The following is a 17,633-nucleotide window of genomic DNA, read 5'->3' on the forward strand; positions in this document are numbered from 1 at the left end:
AACGAGCACAGATTAAAGACCTCGTTTTACTGCCACTGCCCCTTTTCTTACCGCAGTTTATCTCGTCCGAGTTGTCTCCGCAGTGATTGATACCGTCGCAGCGTTTGCCGCTCCACAGACACACGCGATCGTTCAGGCAGCGGAAGTTTCTAGTGGGTGGACACAGGAACTTCCCTACAGGTGGAAGAATACCATTTGTTTATTTTACAATATCTGGTTCTGGTGAGCTCGTTTTGTTTCGGCTGGTGTTCAAACTCACGGCACTCTTCTGGGTTTTCGTCCGAGTTGTCGCCGCAGTCGTCCTCGCCGTCGCACTTCCAGGCCAGTGGCTTGCACAAAGTATTGTTACACTGGAACTCGTCACTGGGGCAGAGGCGCTCCACTGAAAGAGAATGCAAAAGGATGAGGTAGAAACGGACTCGCAGCATCCTGTCTTGAATTCGTTTCTTCAAACTGGTTCGTGGTATCCCAAACAAGAGCCATATCAAGTAGGAACACACTCACCAGTGTCATGGCACCTCTCTTCATCGCTGCCGTCTATACAGTCGGCATCAGCGTCGCAGCGCCAGCGCAGAGGGATGCAGTGGCCGTTTTTACACTGGAACTGATCCGCGTCACACTTCAGAGCACAGCCGTGCTACACGACACACAGACCCAAACACATATATTAACTCCACACTGCTGCCCTCTTTTGTTCAGGTAAGAACTTATTTCTGAATAACAAACACATCAGATTTACTACAGACTGACCAAAGTGCCAGCTATTGGGATTACACGCTTATTCTTAACCATTGCTGTGGTAATGAAATGATACAGAGGAATTCAGATTCCTTTTAGATTGAGCACCTCATCAGAGCCGTCAGCGCAGTCATGGTCTCCGTCACACTTCCATCGCCCAGCAATGCAGCGGCCATTGGTACAGGCGAACTCGCTCTCTGAGCACTGACGTGGCACTGAGGGACACACACACACATAAAGACACACGGTTCTTTAACTGGAACGGCAGCACGAGGAGTCATGTTTAAATTTGTTTTTGTTTTTTTTCAAGTTTGCTTGCCGACCTGGGAAAACCCTTCACGTCATTCGAATATCGAGTGAATAAATAGATATTAGAATTATTATGGAATTTCTATAACTAAAATGTTCTTCTGCGCATTGCGTCTGATAACTTGTAGCTTACTAATCGAGTTATGGAGCAACATTACTGCAGAGTTGCAGTACAAAAAATCACCAGCATTGTTCACGTCGCCTGACGCCAAAATTGCTAATTTCTTGTTTCTGCAGAAGAATAATGGCTTATTTTTTAATTCCCTTCAAATTTCCTGCTACTAATCTTATTATTAGTTCATATTAATTGCTGGTTTTTGTACATTATGTATAAATATTCATCTTTGTTTTGACGATGTTACCAAGTGTCTGGTTTTACTGCTGCTTGTTAAATTGGCTTAATCTTTGCACGAGAAATTGCCGAAACAAAAGTTCAAGTGTAGCCTAAGTTTACTTATATTAGAGAAAATGAATGTTATGTAATTGTTTTCTGAAGGATTTTCCCAAACCGCTACACAAAAGGTGGGGCTACAGAAGGGAAAGTCAAAAAAGCTTAAAAAAGGGCTTTACCACAGGGGGAAAGGGGGGGTAAGTAGATATTAAATATTCATGCCAATTCTTTCATGAGGAAACACACAAATTAACTGGGAAAATTCAAAAACATCAAAGTGGACTAATGAGACAGTTCAAGGAGTTTACACTGGAGAAGCAGACCCGGTCACTGAACAGCAAAGAAACGATACACACAATGCCATACACATTGGATCGTGTCATTTTGGGAAGGGTAAACTAGCACTGATCCATTCCACTGACTAGCACTGAAACTGTTAGCTTCACACGTTACACGGCGAATGAACAGAAAAATGGAGGTGAAAAAGGGAATGAGAATGGGGTTTGAATGGAGAGGGAGGAGGGGATGGAAGAGCAGTGACCTACCTCTGAGTCAAGCCACCATGTCAGTGTGAAATGAAGAACAAACATAAGGTGAAGTGACAAGCATTCATGAGCAATGTGGGCAATGTCGTGCAAGTGCAAACTGAATGGATGTGAGACACACACACACACACACACACACACCCACCCACCCAACACACAAATTCAATTCAGCAGTTCTATCCATTGTACTTGAATCTTAACACACACCCCAGTCTGTGGCGCTCTAATAGACACAAAATGACAGTGAAACCATTACAATTCCACCAAGTTCAGCCCTCACATCAGGGCAACATTTCCCCGTAGATCCGCTCGAGACCACCTACCACATTTCTCCTCATCCGAGTTGTCGCCGCAGTCGTTGTCGTAGTCGCACTGCCAGCGGCCCGGCACACAACGGTTGTTCTTGCAGCGGAACTGATAAGGTTCACACGTTCTCTCATCTGCTGCACAAAACCACAAAAATCTCAACAATCGGCGTAGAGAAAGTTTAAAATCAGAGCCGAGAAAGAGACAATCCGCGTACCGCACTCCTCCTTGGGTTCGTCCGAACCGTCGCCGCAGTCGTCCTCGCCGTCACACTTCCAGCGTGCAGGGATGCAGCGACCAGAGTCCTTACACCGGAACTCGTCCACTCCGCACGTCATCTGAGCTGCAGGAGGAGAAGGCAGGTCATCACCGATTCGCATTGGTTACATATTCGCTTCGGTAAAAAACTAATTATTTATATATAATTCATAGTAGATGAACTATACAGTAGGGTACTGTATTTACATCCTACTTTCTTTTATAATGAATCATTATATTTTTATTAATAAATTTCGTTATGTCAACAAAAAACTCTACCGTGCTATCCGCGAGAGGCCGGGAAAATCGGCCAAACAAAATGTGGCAAACCCAATCGGCGATAAACAGGGGGCACGAGATTCGAAACGTGGTAAAGCGGGGGATTACTGTACTTTTATTATTTAGAAAGTGACCAATAATTTTTTTACAATAGGTTGCATGTTGTATATAGATTGATTTCTAAACTGTTCCTCAAGTGCGTTCTATAAGCACCACTGCTGACTGAAGTTTACTTGTAATGAGAAGTTTATTCAACATTAACGGAAAGAGTCTTGTAATGATAAGTGGCGTCTATATGTACGTGGCAGTGGGCAGATCGACAAGCACTGGTTCGCGAGTGCCGGACGAAACGAGCGGTAAGAAGCACACCTGTAGCTAATGAGACCAATCAGTGTGCTCCGTTTCAGTGTCTGAGGAGAGAAAATATGCACGATAACACTGTCGACCACTGGCAAGAGTAAGGTATCGCACAATCCATCCCTTCCCATCATAAATAAAAAGAAATCGGAAGTCAAACCATTGTAATCACCATCTTATCACCTCATATCCAGGACTACTTAAAATTGAACTTAAATTGAAAATGGAATTGATTTCTAATGAATGAATGATTTCATTACACGGAGCAGAGAAACACACTCCAGCGCACCATGTTAAAGTTTGTAAAGCCTTACTGCAGTTGGCTGGTTCATCAGAGCCGTCCACACAGTCATTGTCACGGTCACACATCCAAACACGTGGAATGCAGCGTTTAGTGATGACACACTGGAACTGGTTGGGTGCACACGTCACCTCGGCTACATAAAATACACAGTCGGCACTTAGTATACAATCCAGCAAGTAGACCAGGAAAAGACTATAATAAAGGTGAACTTATGTGCCATTTGAGATGACAGTTATACAGCTGAGGAAACACGTCCGCTATGATGGACGACAAGACACTCACGACAATCTTTCTCATCTTCTCCTTGACCGCAGTTGTTCTGGCCGTTACAGCGGAAAATTCCGGGAATGCAGCGGCTCGGGTGGGAGCACTTGAACTGGCTGGGCAGGCATACGTGAATGTCTGCGGCACACGAATCGACAAAGACATGCTCATTTTGAACAAAACTGTAGTGCGTGCCATTAATTAACCAATGATTTAACATTTTCATTCTGCCTAAGCAATGACTAATATTTTACTCTAATACCCCCCCTATATTTCCGCAATACATTTGCGGAATGAAAAAAAAAAAAAAGAAGCCTTGTGAAATATAAACGCAGCAAAAGCCAGTCAGCCTGATGAAGCAGATAGAAAGTAATAAAACCAAAATTAACATTAATATCATGACTTGCATACATAATTCTGAGTGAGCAGTGAGGTGAGAAATGTATACAGATTCATAAAAAAAGACCTTAAATTCTGTAAAATAAGTGTTTTAACACGACTTTTTCAGCCATTTGATATATTTCTTGCCAAAACTGTTACCACGAAGTTGGAGGCACGCAATTGTATAGGAGGAAATTCTCCCTTTTCTCGAACTAGGAGACACACTAAAATCTAGTGGAACATCTTCCCAGAAGAGTGGAGGTTACTATAACAGCAAATAAAGACTAAATGTGGAATTGGATATTAAAAAAAAACCTCACATAAATCTTATGATCAGGTGTCCACAAACTTTTGTTCATATAGGAATGGGCAAATATCAGGATCTAGATGAGCAACAAAGATAGACCTTGGAACCAAATTTGCAGCCAATGGAGGTTCTACCAAGTTCTGACCCAGAAAGGGTGCAAACTCAGGCAAGCATCACCGTGCCACCTTTGCAGTAAAGGTTGTTTTGTGCATTTTGGTGTGTGCAGGGACAATACCGCAGTTGGCCTCATCTGAGTTGTCCTGGCAGTCATTGTCTCCGTCACAGATGTAGGCAGGGTTCGTGCAGATGCCTGTGCCACACTGGAACTGTCCAGGCCGACATTTGAACTCGACTAAAGACAAAACACAAAGGAAACAATATATTTTCTCTCTCGCATTCATCAATTCATTATATCTTTCTCTCCACATCTCTCTTTATCTATTCCTTGGCTGTGTTTGGTTCCTTATCCATTTATTTGGACACTTTCAATCTCTTTGTCCACCTGTGTCTCTCTCTCTGTCTGTCTGCCAATCCATCTGCCTTAATCTCTGCCAGTCCATCCATCTGTTCTCTGTCAGTCAGAATGTCTCTCTCTCTCTCTCTCTCTCTCTCTTTCTTTGAGTATCCATTTTTGTTCAGCCCTGCCGACAATTTGACTCTTTCTCAATCTCTGTCCCTTTCTCTCTCTGTCCCTCTCTCTTACCTGATATTTGGATTGTATTTGGGACACCTAGGGTGTGTTTAGGACAAAACTAAATGAGTTTGTCCCTTTCTTGCAGTATTTTGTTAGTGATTAGGTCAGGGGAAGTCATACTTATGAGTGGATATTTTTGGCAATGAGCACACAGTCTTTTTCTGTCTCCATGGTGAGACTCGCTCACATGTCCAGGAACCTCTTTTTATCACAATTCATACTCTGGTTAATATCAGAGATACACAGTGTGCATTATTGGTGTTCTTTTTTGTGCAGATTATAATCAAAGGGATTGAATGTAATGCTTTTTTTAGGTAATCGGAATGTACTGAGTGCTGAAGTGTGGCCTAAAGTGAACAGATGTATGTACATTTTTTCTTTGGATGATCATTTTTATTTTGGACAGCTTTCTATCTGTCTGTTCATTAATCTGTCTTAGCCAGTCCATCTGTCTAACTCTTTCTGTCCTTCTGGCAGTTCATCTGTCTCTTTCTTCCTCTCACTCAACCTGTCTATCTTTTACTGTCCTTCAGTCTGTCCTTCTCTCACCGCCCTTCCGACCACCTGTTTCAGGCCACTTTCTCTCTGTCTTTCTCTCCGCCGGGGTATTCATCTCCTGGTCTGTTCATCCGTCTCAGTAAGTCTATGCATTTCTCTCATTGAAGACTTTACTCACCGCAGTCAGCAGGCTCGTCTGAACGATCTCCACAGTCGTCTTCAGTGTCGCACTTCCACCAGAAGGGGATGCACTTATCATTCTTGCACACAAACTATACAAACAAAAAGTAAAAACGGCACAACTAATTACTTTCTGACTTCCTGTATTCATGAAGCAAGACAGACGTAGCAGCGATGAGGAGAAACTCCCTCAAAAAACTAAAAACTAAAATAAAAAATAAATAAAAAATAGATAATTATACATTTGAGAGAAACTCATTTCGCTGATGAGTGTAGGCCATCGCTAGGTTTCCTCTAATCCAGGCCGTTTTTACCCTTCTGTACTTTATTCATAGATTTGGCACAAGTCTGACCAATACAAGAAGAAAAATCTGAACAAACATACACAGGGACAGATATATTATTTCGGACACACACCTGGCTGGCCGTGCAGTTAGAGAGGCACTGTTTCCCATCTGCAGCCAGGTAGAAGTTAGTGGGGCAGGCGCACTTGTAGCCTCCTCCAGGGGACAGCAGACACAAGTTACTGCAGCCTCCGTTGTCCACTTGACACGGGTGACTCTCCGCTGCAGACACAGGAAAATCCATCAATGCTTAGTACTAATTTTGTAGAGACGAACATGGAGAAGATATGGAATTTAAGTTGCTTTAAATGTATGTATGTTAAATCTATAATTTACTTGATGCAGAGAATAAAAAATGAATGAAAGTATCCTTGTGGGCTTGTTTTTATTCTGTCTTTACTTTAAGAGTAGCGGTAAATAGAATAATAGAATAATAGCGTAATATGATTTATGACTCTGTTGTGTCTATCCCATAATAATATGGCTTTCAGTGGATTTATTTGTAGCTCGTTTGGAGGTGTGTGTGTGTGTCCTCACCCGGAGGCTGCCTGTACGGATGGTAAATGTGGATGTCCATAGGCCTGTGCAGCGTGCTGATTAGCACGGTCTTGTTGGTGCCCAGGGTTTTGTGAACTCGGTTGATGGACTTGGTCTCCCAGTCAGTCCAGTAAATGTAATCCTCGAACATAGTCATGGCGAAGATGTGTGGGATGTCGTGATTCAGCACTGCACGGGAAGACGATACGAGCGCAAAACACATGCTGAGCGACCCAAGCTAAATTCCTTCTCACACTGCATCCTTGTACGGTTCACCACCATACATACATATATACACATAAATACACATTATATACATATATAGAGACATTCCGTACCAGTGTGCCTGTTGGTGCCGTCGAGGCTAGCAAAGGCGATGTAGTCCTCGCGGGCGTCAGCCCAGTAGATACGGTCATTGATGTAGTCCAGCGTGAGACCGTTAGGCCATGTGATCTTGTCCTTGATGATAACGCTGCGGTTTGTGCCGTCCATTCCAATGCGGCCGATGTGAGGCACATCTCCCCAATCTGACCAGTACAGATAACTGGACACACAAGAACAAATATTACCAACAAAACCATTACTGTGAATAAAAAGGAATGTACTACAAGGTGGAATCAAAATGTCTCGAGACTAGCGCGCCACAGATGTGGTCGATTTCGCTGAATGTTCTCGCCCAGATGCCTTAAAACCTTAAAAATTCGGCACAATTGTTTGGATTGTTTTCATGTCCATGATAAAATCGCAGACGTTGTAATGATGCATGTGGTCAGAATCAGAATCAGCACCAGTTGCACAGCTCCTGATGTACACAGGACAATATCTTTTGGCACACTGACTTATAAAGGTCGATGCTTCCTGTGACTGTGTGTGCAGCCCTGTGCTGCCATCTGCTGGCTGTTACAAAACTAGTCTCCAAACTTTTTGATAGCATCTCGTATATTCATCTCACATCGCACTCACCCATTGCGTACGTCCACGGCCACAGCTCGCGGCTCCCTCAGCCCGCTGTTGACCAGCATGCTCCGGTAAGCCCCGTTCAACTTGGAGACCTCGATGGTGTCTCTGCCCTTATCGCACCAATAAAGGTTGCCTCCGACCCAGTCCACCGCCAAACCATCCGGATTGCTCAAAGATGTCCGGTGCAAAACCTTCAACGGAGGCAGGGGCAAAAATTTATATGATTGATAAACACAACAGAGAAATGCCTGCGACTGTATTGTTGGATAGCAGAAACCTCCAACATACCTCAACATTGCTGCCATTCATGTACATGCGGCGGATCATGCTGCCCTGCGTGGTCACGTCCGTCCAGTAGATCATCTGCTCTGCGTAGTGATAGTCCAGTGCTACGGCATTGTTTAAACCCTGGAACACAGCGAAATTTATTCATTCGAAGAGAGTAAATGTGTGAAACTTGCGAGGACTTTTCTCAAGCATTATTGTTGGATTAAAAGGACATTTTTTGCCTGTTTGATGAGGGTGTAGTTGCTGCCATCGAGGTTGAGCTTCCTCAAGTAGTAGCGGTTAGCAAATAGCAGGAAAGCCTCCTCTTCTACAAAAGGAAATGTCCGGCCGAGCCAATTAGTGGTCATATTATATACCGGAAGTGAGAGTGGGTATTATACACTGATGAGGCATAACATTATGACCACCTGCCTAATATTGTGTTGGTCTCATAACTGAGATACACTGTGTATTCTGATACCTTTCCTTGTTCCTTCCTTGGACCACATCAACTTTAAGGACAAAAAGTTGACTTGCTGCCCAGGTATATACTAACAAGTGCCATGATGAAGAGATAATCAGTGGCATTCACTTCACCGGTCATAATGTTATGCCTGATGGGTGTACGTGTTTGCAATTGTGATTTTTTTTTCCCCCGTACCCGATGAAGACTTGCAGCGTGTCACATCGTTAGCATGCACAGCATAACCTTCAACGCAGAAGCAGTGGAAGCTGCCGTAGCTGTTGACGCAGCGCTGAGAGCAAGGGTATGTGGTGGTGCACTCGTCCACGTCCACACACGTCTTGCCATCATTCTTCAGTCGGAATCCAGGCTCGCATCGGCACTGATAAAAAATGTAAAAATAAAAAAAATAAATTCTGGAAAGATGTTCCACCCGATTTTGAAGTGTGCTCGTGGAGATTTGCGCTCATTCAGCCACATGAGCATTAGATCTAATTCACCCCAAAGCTATTCAATAGGCATGAAGCTAGAGCTCCATAGCAGGTCACTCAAAATCTCTATACAAGTGTGTACCAATACTTTTGACCATATATTGTGCATCTACCTATATGAAATTATACTATGCATCAATCTAGCTCCACCTATGTATCTATATTCACATGGCTCCATATCCACATACTGATAAGAAACTGGCCCATGGTTCATACAAAACTGCACGTGTACACAAAAAGCGCATGCACACACCTTGTATCCAATCTTGAGGTCCTCACAGAGCTGTGTGCAGCCACTCAGCTTGCTGTTAAGACACTCGTTGACGAAGCAGTTGTGCTCATCCGAGCCGTCCCCGCAGTCGTCCTTCCAGTCGCACAGCACGTCCTCGCTCACGCACTTCCCGTTGTTGCACATATGTGCCGAGTCATTACAGTGCTTCTCTGTGGACACACACACACACACACACACACACACACACACACACACACACACACACACACACACACACACACACACACACACACACACACACACACACACACACACACACACACACACACACACACACACACACACACACACACACACACACACACACACACACACACACAGGTGCAATTAGACTTTACCGTTCCCAAATGTAAAACCCCAAGCCAATACAACATATAATTGAGCATGCGATTGAAACAAAAAAGTTGGAACGTGGAAAGTCCATGCTTTTCTGGAATTTTCTTTAGTACTGGACGACTACATGCTTCGCTTTACCATCAAGCGGAATCAGAATAGAACCTAGAATTATTGAGCTTTCGCCACAAAACACAATTGAACTCAGTTAAATGGTTTGGTTTTCATTTGGGTTTCTGTAAAAGTGCAGACGACTTCTTCTTCTTCTTTCGGCTGCTCCCATTAGGGGTCGCCACAGCGGATCATCCGTCTCCATACCACCCTGTTACTTTATATCTGCCTCTTTTACACCAACTACCTGCATGTCTTCCCTCACCACATCCATGAACCTCCTCCTTGGCCTTCCTCTTTTCCTCCTACCTGGTGGCTCCATCTTCAGCATTTTTCTACCAATATAATTCATGTCCCTTCTCTGCACATGTCCAAACCATCTCAATCTCGCCTCCCTCACCTTGTCACCAAAACATCCTACATGTGCTGTCCCTCTAATAAACTCATTTCTAATCTTGTCCATCCTCGTCACTCCCAACGAAAACCTCAACATCTTCAGCTCTGCTACCTCCAGCTCCACCTCCTGTCTTTTACTCAATGCCACTGTCTCTAATCCATACAACATCGCAGGTCTCACCACAGTCCTATAAACTTTCCCTTTCATTCTTGCAGATACTCTTCTATCACAAATCACTCCTGTCACTCTTCTCCACCCACTCCACCCTGGCTGCACTCTTTTCTTTACTTCCCTAACACCCTAACTCCATTACTTTGCTCTCACTTCCTCCTTACTAATCCTATCTACATCCTGCTTCACCAACTCCACATCCTCCAACCTTCTCTCTCTCTGATTTTCCTCATTTATCAGCTGCTTAAAATACTCCCTCCATCTTCTCAACACACTCTCCTCACTAGTCAACACATTTTCCTCTCCATCCTTTATTGCTCTAACTTGCAGTACATCCTTCCCAGCTCGGTCCCTCTGCTTGGCCAATCGGTATAAATCCTTTTCTCCTTCCTTAGTGTCCAACCTCTTATACAGTTCCTCATATGCCTTTTCCTTGGCTTTCGCCACATCCCTTTTAACCTGCTGCCGCATCTCCTTGTACTCCTGCCTACTTTTCTCATCACTCTGTCGATCCCACTTCTGTTTTGCCAACCTCTTTCCCCTAATGCTCTCCTGCACTTCCTCATTCCACCACCACGTCTCCTTGTCTTGCTTTCTATTTCCAGATGTCACACCAAGTACTTTTCTAGCTGCCTCCCTCATCACTCCTGCAGTAGTTGCCCAATCATCCGGCACCTCTTCACCACCACCAAGCCCCTGTCTGACCTCTTCCCTGAACCTCACACTACACTCTTCCTCCTTCAGTTTCCACCATCTTATTCTTCTTTCAAACCTTACTTTCCTCCTCTTCTTCTTCGCCTCCAAAACCATCCTACAGACCACCATCCGATGCTGTCTAGCTACACTGTCCCCCGCCAACACCTTACAGTCTCCAATCTCCTTCAGGTTACATCTCCTACACAGAACATAATCCACCTGTGTGCACCTTCCTCCACTCTTATACGTCACCCTATGATCCTCCTTCTTCTTAAAATACGTGTTCACCACTGCCATTTCCATCCTTTTAGCAAAATCTACCACCATCTGCCCTTCCACATTCCTCTCCTTAAAACCATACCTACCCATCACCTCCTCATCACCTCTGTTTCCTTCACCTACATGCCCATTAAAGTCTGCCCCAATCACCAATCGTTCTTTCCTAGGTACACCATCTACCACTTCATCTAATTCACTCCAGAATCTTTCTTTCTCCTCCATCTCACAGCCAACTTGTGGAGCATAGGCACTGATGACATTTATCATCATCCCTTCAACTTCCACCTTCACGATCATCACCCTATCAGAAACTCTCGTCACCTCCACTACACTCTTACTGTACGCTTCCTTCAGAATCACCCCTACACCATTTCTCTTCCCATCCACACCATGATAAAACAGTTTAAACCCACCTCCAATGTTCCTGGCCTTACTCCCTTTCCACTTGGTCTCCTGAACACACAACATATCTACCTTTCTCCTCTCCATCATATCAGCTATCTCTCTCCCTTTACCCGTCATAGTACCAACATTTAAAGTACCAACCCGAACCTCTACTCTCCTACACTGCTCCTTTTCCTGCCGTCTCTGTAGACGCCTTCCTCCTCTCCTTCTCCTCCTTCGGCCAACAGTAGTCCAATTTCCACCGGTACCCTGTCGGCTAACGATACCTGTGGCGGTCGTTGTTAACCCGGGCCTCGACCGATCCGGTATGAAATTCTCATTTGTGATCCGCATATTTGATTTGGCACGTTTTACGCTGGATGCCCTTCCTAACGCAACCCTCCCCATTTACCCGGGCTTGGGACCGGCACTAAGAGTACACTGGCTTGTGCCCCCCTAATGGCTTGGGTTTCTGTAAAAGTGCAGACTGCTTAGTCAAAAACAAGAAAGCTTAAAGAAAAAAAAAGGGGGGGGGGGGAAAGCACATCTAGAATCTTGGGATTTGCAAGAAAGAGCTCAAACATTGCCTTTAGTTATTTATTTTTTAACATCCAGCCTAACAGAGCTACTGGAGCCAAATGCTGGAAATCTTCACCTTGATCCCAGTGATCCCAAATGTCAGTCATGGAATTTGAAAACCCTCAGCTGACTGATCCACACACATCCAGTCATTATTTGAGACGAAATCCACGTTAGGAATCCTGGCTAATTGATTAGCTGATTTATAATCACTCGGCCGTGAACGGGAGAGGATCTAATCCAAGTTATGACATAAGTGAATCACTGACCGTGGCTTAGTTGAGGCAACAACATATTTGCCAATATGAATGAATCAATTTAAAGAAGGATAACCGTGGTATAATCAAAATAGTGTCCTCTCAAAAACAAACCCCTTAATGCATTCAAAAAATCCACAAACACTACTTCATATAATGGATAGCAGCCATTCACGATGCATTTAACATTTAAAACTCGTTTTTTGTATTCTAAGTGCGGAGGGAGTTTACCACCACCACCACCACCACCACCACCACCACCACCACACTATTATTCCAAGAAGGATCAAAAACGGAAGCTCGACGAAGCAGTCAATCTCATCAGGCAGGGGCGACATTAATGAGGCAGCAAACTGGCCACCATCAACCCCTTCACCAGGTTTACACACTGCATTGCACAGCTGGATCTTAACCAGCGGTTTTTATGACCACAAGCTTTTGCGACTTACTGTATAGCTGCAGGGAAATCCTTTCTATTTTCACACAGATCGTATGACAGCAGGAATAATACATTGGGACAAGTGGTGCCTGAGGTCATGAATTACTATATACTGAAACACCTGAGATTTTAAGATGTGTGTGTGGGGCGAAGGAATGCGATCAAAAAATATTTCTATTGAAACAATTATGTACAAGAATGTGAGCGTTAATAGAAACTTGAGATGCGCCGAGCCCACTGGAAATAAATGGATGAATTTATGACTAATCAGAATTTGAAATCCAAATACACAGCGGCATAAAGTCAGGGATATTTCACAGCTGGGTTGCATCATGATTTTGAGAAATGCAGATTATTATTTTTAACATTTGTGATCAACATTTGAACAGATTTTTGAATTTGAATACAATTTATTATATTGATTAAATTAAGTAATCAATTGAATTGGCACAAATAAAATTAATAAAATGAAATTAATGGAAAAATTTTATTCAATAGTTTACCGTTGTTAGATCACATTTGGATAATACAGATGTGTATGTAAATGTGTGTTTTTTGCATTGAATGTTTAATTTTCTAAAGATATGATCTAATTAACGGTTCTACTTATTTCAGCATACTTTAACAAATGTCTTCATTCCTTCCATTTTTCATTCATTCACTTCCTCGAGATGTGGAATTGTCAGGATTTTAGAATAGAAGAATACAATAGAATAGCCTTTAGCCATGATAGCGCCCCTGGAGCACAGAGGGTTAAGAGCCTTGCTTAAGGGCCGAAGAGTGGGGGCTTGAACCCCCGACCTACCGATCAGTAACCCAGAGCCTTAACCACTGAGCTTCCACTCCCGTTTTAAGAGAAATGCTTGCAGCTGTACATAAAATGCTAAAGAACCCAAAAAGCTAGCGCTAGCCAGTTCCTGTTTTTAGCGGCAAACAATAGCGCTATGGATTCTTTAGCATTTTCATGCATGGGCAAAACAAATCTTATTAATATATAATATTAATATTTTTATTAATACAAATAAAAAAATAAAAAACACGCAAAAGTGCGAGGCGGCGACTAAACAAACTTGCGGTCCGCCTATATATACATATATATATACATATATATATACATATATATATATACATATATATATATATATATATATACATATATATATATATATACATATATATATATATATATACATATATATATATATATATATATATATATATATATATATATATATATATATATATATATATCTGTTTTGAGTGTGACTATAGATACAATTGTTTATAAGGCAGCACAAGAGTTTTCTAACGTTCTTCTTCCATTCAGCTATCAGGATACGGTATTTAGCCTGCCCACAGTATGACAAATTATATACGTGCTTGTTGTTACCTGGCTCTGTACAGCGGAGGTTCTTGGGGGCTTCATCCGAGTGGTCATGACAGTCAAACTCGCCATCGCATTCCCAGCTTTTCTGCTTCAGGCACTGGCCGTTATCACATCGGTAATCATTGGGTGCACAAGTAGGGTACTCTGTTACAGAGAAGAAACGTTGACGAATCAGTAAATCTAAACCTAAAAACATCTCCCTAAAAATGTATCCTTTATCTTCACAATTTGGCATCAACAGCATGATGAAATGGGGTACTGTAGTCTCGAGGACTGAAGCACATGATCAAACTGCGGCGAGGATAACGAGAGCACCAAAAAGCACACGGACGTACTCACCGCATTCGGGAGACTCGTCAGAACCGTCCCGGCAATCTATGTCGTGATCGCACACGAAATGCTTGGGGATGCACTGCTTGTTCTGGCACTGGAACTCTGTGTCATCACAGGTCTTATTGTTTGCTAGAAACAGACACAGAGATGTATAAAGTGTGGATTAGGAGGGAAAAAAAAAGGATTAATGGCAAAAAGGACATGTGTGGACACTTACTGCAGCCAGCCTGCACACCCTCATCAGCTCCATCTGGACAGTCTTTGTCCCCGTCACACTTCCAACGCTGGGGCACACAGTGGGACCCGGGGCAGTGGAACGCTTCAGGACTGCACGTCTTTGAACCTGGAATGGCATTGCGTACGGAATAATACATTACAGAACCTACAGAATACAAAGCATCAAGAGCCTTTATATAAATCAATTAATGTATCAGTAGAATGTCACACAGGGCATTTGACCCACTTGCTCACTTTTTGTTCATTTAAAAAAAAACTTTGTACCTTGTAGTTTTTATCAATTTATAGTTACATACATTGTTATGTATTGCTGGTTCCTTACCAGTCTATCATTTCTCATCTCTCTGTCCAAAATTTTTCACACTGCAGATTCCTCCCAAAAAACAATTCTACATTATGTTTTGTTAAATTGAAAAAATATACATATTTATTATTAGACTATAATCTATAAGTGACCTCTGATTTGGCCTGCCATCCCATATATGAGGGGGGAAAATAAATGGAAAAAAGCTGGGGTAGCAATTTGTGAATGGGTGGAGCTACAAGAAACAAGCTGGTGCTTAGCCACGCCCCCAGTCCCATAAAAACCATGTGGAAAAAAATTTGGAAAAATAAGGACCAGCTTCATTAGAGGTCCCTAAATAGCTGTATTAGGCTTTGAACTCTATTGTACAATAAACCTGATCGTTTCTCATGGTACTATAAGCTTCATTTAACAAGAACTTTAAAAATAAAACTGCATCAGCTAAACAGATTACTGAGTCATGTTTTCTAATCACGAATAAGAAGAACCATGGGGACTTTCATTTTATTTAGATGTTTTGGAAAAACGCAACGTTGGTTTTCGACCCACGTCCCTCAGTCAAGTTAGATTTTTGTCTGCATTAGACTGAGTGAATTGATAGAAAGCCGCAAATAGTTCGAAATCTATGCGGTTGCTGATTCGAAAAAATAAATGATCCAATCAGAACAGAGAATTCACGTGTTGTATAAAGAAATATTACAGTTAATAATCGCATTGACTGTAAAAAAAAAATGTGCATGTATCTGCCAGTGCATTTTACTTGGTATGTTCCTTTTTTCTACTGTTATGACAAATCATCCAGTTGGCATCTTCCATTAGTGCACGATCAACTGAACCCCTCCCACAACCAGCCACCCACACAAGCACACATCTGACTCACTGCATCGGCTGTCCTCATCTGTGCCATCTCCACAATCATCTGTACCGTCACACACCCAGGAGCTGAAGATGCAGCGATGATTCCCGCACTCGAACTGTGTCGGCGAGCAAAACTTATCTACACAGACGGGAACAAATGAGGTGTGAGATAATACTAATCATCAGACAATATGACCGTTTAAAAAGTGAGCTATAGTCGCTCAGATTTAGCTGTGCCACCGAACCGCAATGAGTCTCGTCCGTTCCATTTTCACAGTCGTTCTCTTTGTCGCATGTCCAGCTCATGGGAATACAGCGGCCGCTGGGACAGGCAAAGAAGTTCACAGGACATTTCAGCTTCCTCTTCTCTGGAACATGGACACATTAATGAATGAATAAATGAATGAATGTTTGCTCTGGGTAGACTATTGTGCATGTGAGGTACTTGCGTCTGACCTGGACAGTTCCTCTCGTCTGAAAAGTCGCCGCAGTCGTTTGAGCCGTCGCATTGCCAAGACGGTGCGTAGCACAGTGTGGTGAATTCGCATTTCTGGAAGGTCACGCCTTTAACTCCTAACTGGTAGTAGCTGATGCAATCGGTTGGGCCTGAAGAAGAGTGTAAAGTGTTCAGGACTAAATGACGGTCTTGCTTTATATGTTGCTGATCTCCTAGCTATATAGACCATCCTGAGCAGGGTTACTGGACAATTGGATGGATTTTACTTTTTAATAGTGCTCTAGAGATCATAAAATATATTACAGCTATGTGTTAAAAATGTACATATCTAGCTCATCGTATCTTCTTGTGAAACAAATGAGAAATACATACTGCAATTTATTTCGTCACTGGCATCCTCACAGTCTACCACTTGATTACAGCGGCTCAAGTTGGAGATGCAAGAACCGTCCTTACATTGAAACTCTGACGCACTGCAAAGGGTCACTAGAGAAGTGCGATAAAACACACACAGTTATAATACAATATATATTAGGGGTGTAACAGTACATGTATTCTGCTCAAACAGTTTCGGTACGGTGCACATGTGTACTGAATGCAAGCTTTGTTTTACGTGCAGAACATCAGAGTTCCCTCACGTACATATTAAGTGGCGGACCGCAAGTTTGTTAAGTGTCTCTGCCTGGTAGTATAGGTTAAGTTTAGAATGCTACAATTATTGTGTTGCACCATGACTCCACACCTACATACACACACCCACAGTCTCTGCACTTACAGTTGCAAGGCCGCTCGTCTGAACGGTCTCCACAGTCGTCTGTGCCGTCACACCAGGAGCTGTGTTTGATGCAGCGTCCGTTGAGGCAGCGCCTGTAACCCTTCTTGCATCCACGATTCGCTACAGCGAACATGTCATTTCAGAAATGCATCAACACCCATTTACATACAAAGATAAATTTGCAGTTATGAGTGAAAAAAAAAAGGTAAGATTTCATTGGTGTGCAAAGTTGTTTACATGTCCACACTTACAACAGTAGGATGGCTTCTCGTCGGATTTGTCTTTGCAGTGAGCGCGGCCGTCACACGTCAGGCTGTAGTTGATGCAGTCGCCATTGCCGCACTCGAACTCATCCACGCTGTGACATGTCGTGTTCTCAGCTGGGAGACAAAGCACACACTGCCATTCGGACCGGTTTCTCGTATGTAATTATTTTCACGGGTACAGAAAAATCAGCATGGTTATTAGCAT

The 17,633-nt window shown here is 43.0% G+C and overlaps 2 protein-coding genes across 3 annotated transcripts in view; one reads left to right on the forward strand and one right to left on the reverse strand.

The window, feature by feature from the left end:
- Positions 1-17,633, forward strand: part of fmnl3 (formin-like 3) — a 268,194-nt gene that overhangs the window by 69,720 nt on the left and 180,841 nt on the right. The window lies entirely within an intron of this gene.
- Positions 1-17,633, reverse strand: part of lrp1ab (low density lipoprotein receptor-related protein 1Ab) — a 122,939-nt gene that overhangs the window by 12,663 nt on the left and 92,643 nt on the right. Inside the window, exons 47-73 of one of the 2 annotated variants that reach the window (XM_083570453.1) lie at positions 17,414-17,542; positions 17,163-17,282; positions 16,760-16,873; positions 16,387-16,536; positions 16,176-16,298; positions 15,953-16,069; positions 14,749-14,874; positions 14,538-14,660; positions 14,202-14,342; positions 9,127-9,314; positions 8,581-8,764; positions 8,162-8,247; positions 7,941-8,060; positions 7,656-7,843; positions 7,031-7,236; positions 6,693-6,881; positions 6,229-6,377; positions 5,810-5,903; positions 4,675-4,791; positions 3,770-3,889; positions 3,498-3,620; positions 2,507-2,632; positions 2,307-2,426; positions 847-953; positions 505-637; positions 260-382; positions 52-174 (exon numbers count right to left, since the gene is read on the reverse strand). In XM_083570453.1, the coding sequence (XP_083426579.1) occupies positions 52-174; positions 260-382; positions 505-637; positions 847-953; positions 2,307-2,426; positions 2,507-2,632; positions 3,498-3,620; positions 3,770-3,889; positions 4,675-4,791; positions 5,810-5,903; positions 6,229-6,377; positions 6,693-6,881; positions 7,031-7,236; positions 7,656-7,843; positions 7,941-8,060; positions 8,162-8,247; positions 8,581-8,764; positions 9,127-9,314; positions 14,202-14,342; positions 14,538-14,660; positions 14,749-14,874; positions 15,953-16,069; positions 16,176-16,298; positions 16,387-16,536; positions 16,760-16,873; positions 17,163-17,282; positions 17,414-17,542 (3,639 nt within the window). The remainder of the gene's footprint in view (positions 1-51; positions 175-259; positions 383-504; positions 638-846; positions 954-2,306; positions 2,427-2,506; positions 2,633-3,497; positions 3,621-3,769; positions 3,890-4,674; positions 4,792-5,809; positions 5,904-6,228; positions 6,378-6,692; positions 6,882-7,030; positions 7,237-7,655; positions 7,844-7,940; positions 8,061-8,161; positions 8,248-8,580; positions 8,765-9,126; positions 9,315-14,201; positions 14,343-14,537; positions 14,661-14,748; positions 14,875-15,952; positions 16,070-16,175; positions 16,299-16,386; positions 16,537-16,759; positions 16,874-17,162; positions 17,283-17,413; positions 17,543-17,633) is intronic. The other variant, XM_083570454.1, reaches the window with a different exon arrangement.

The sequence above is a fragment of the Silurus aristotelis genome (genome assembly GCF_946808225.1).
Source record: "Silurus aristotelis genome assembly, chromosome: 19".
In the NCBI taxonomy this organism is placed as follows: Eukaryota; Metazoa; Chordata; class Actinopteri; order Siluriformes; family Siluridae; genus Silurus; species Silurus aristotelis.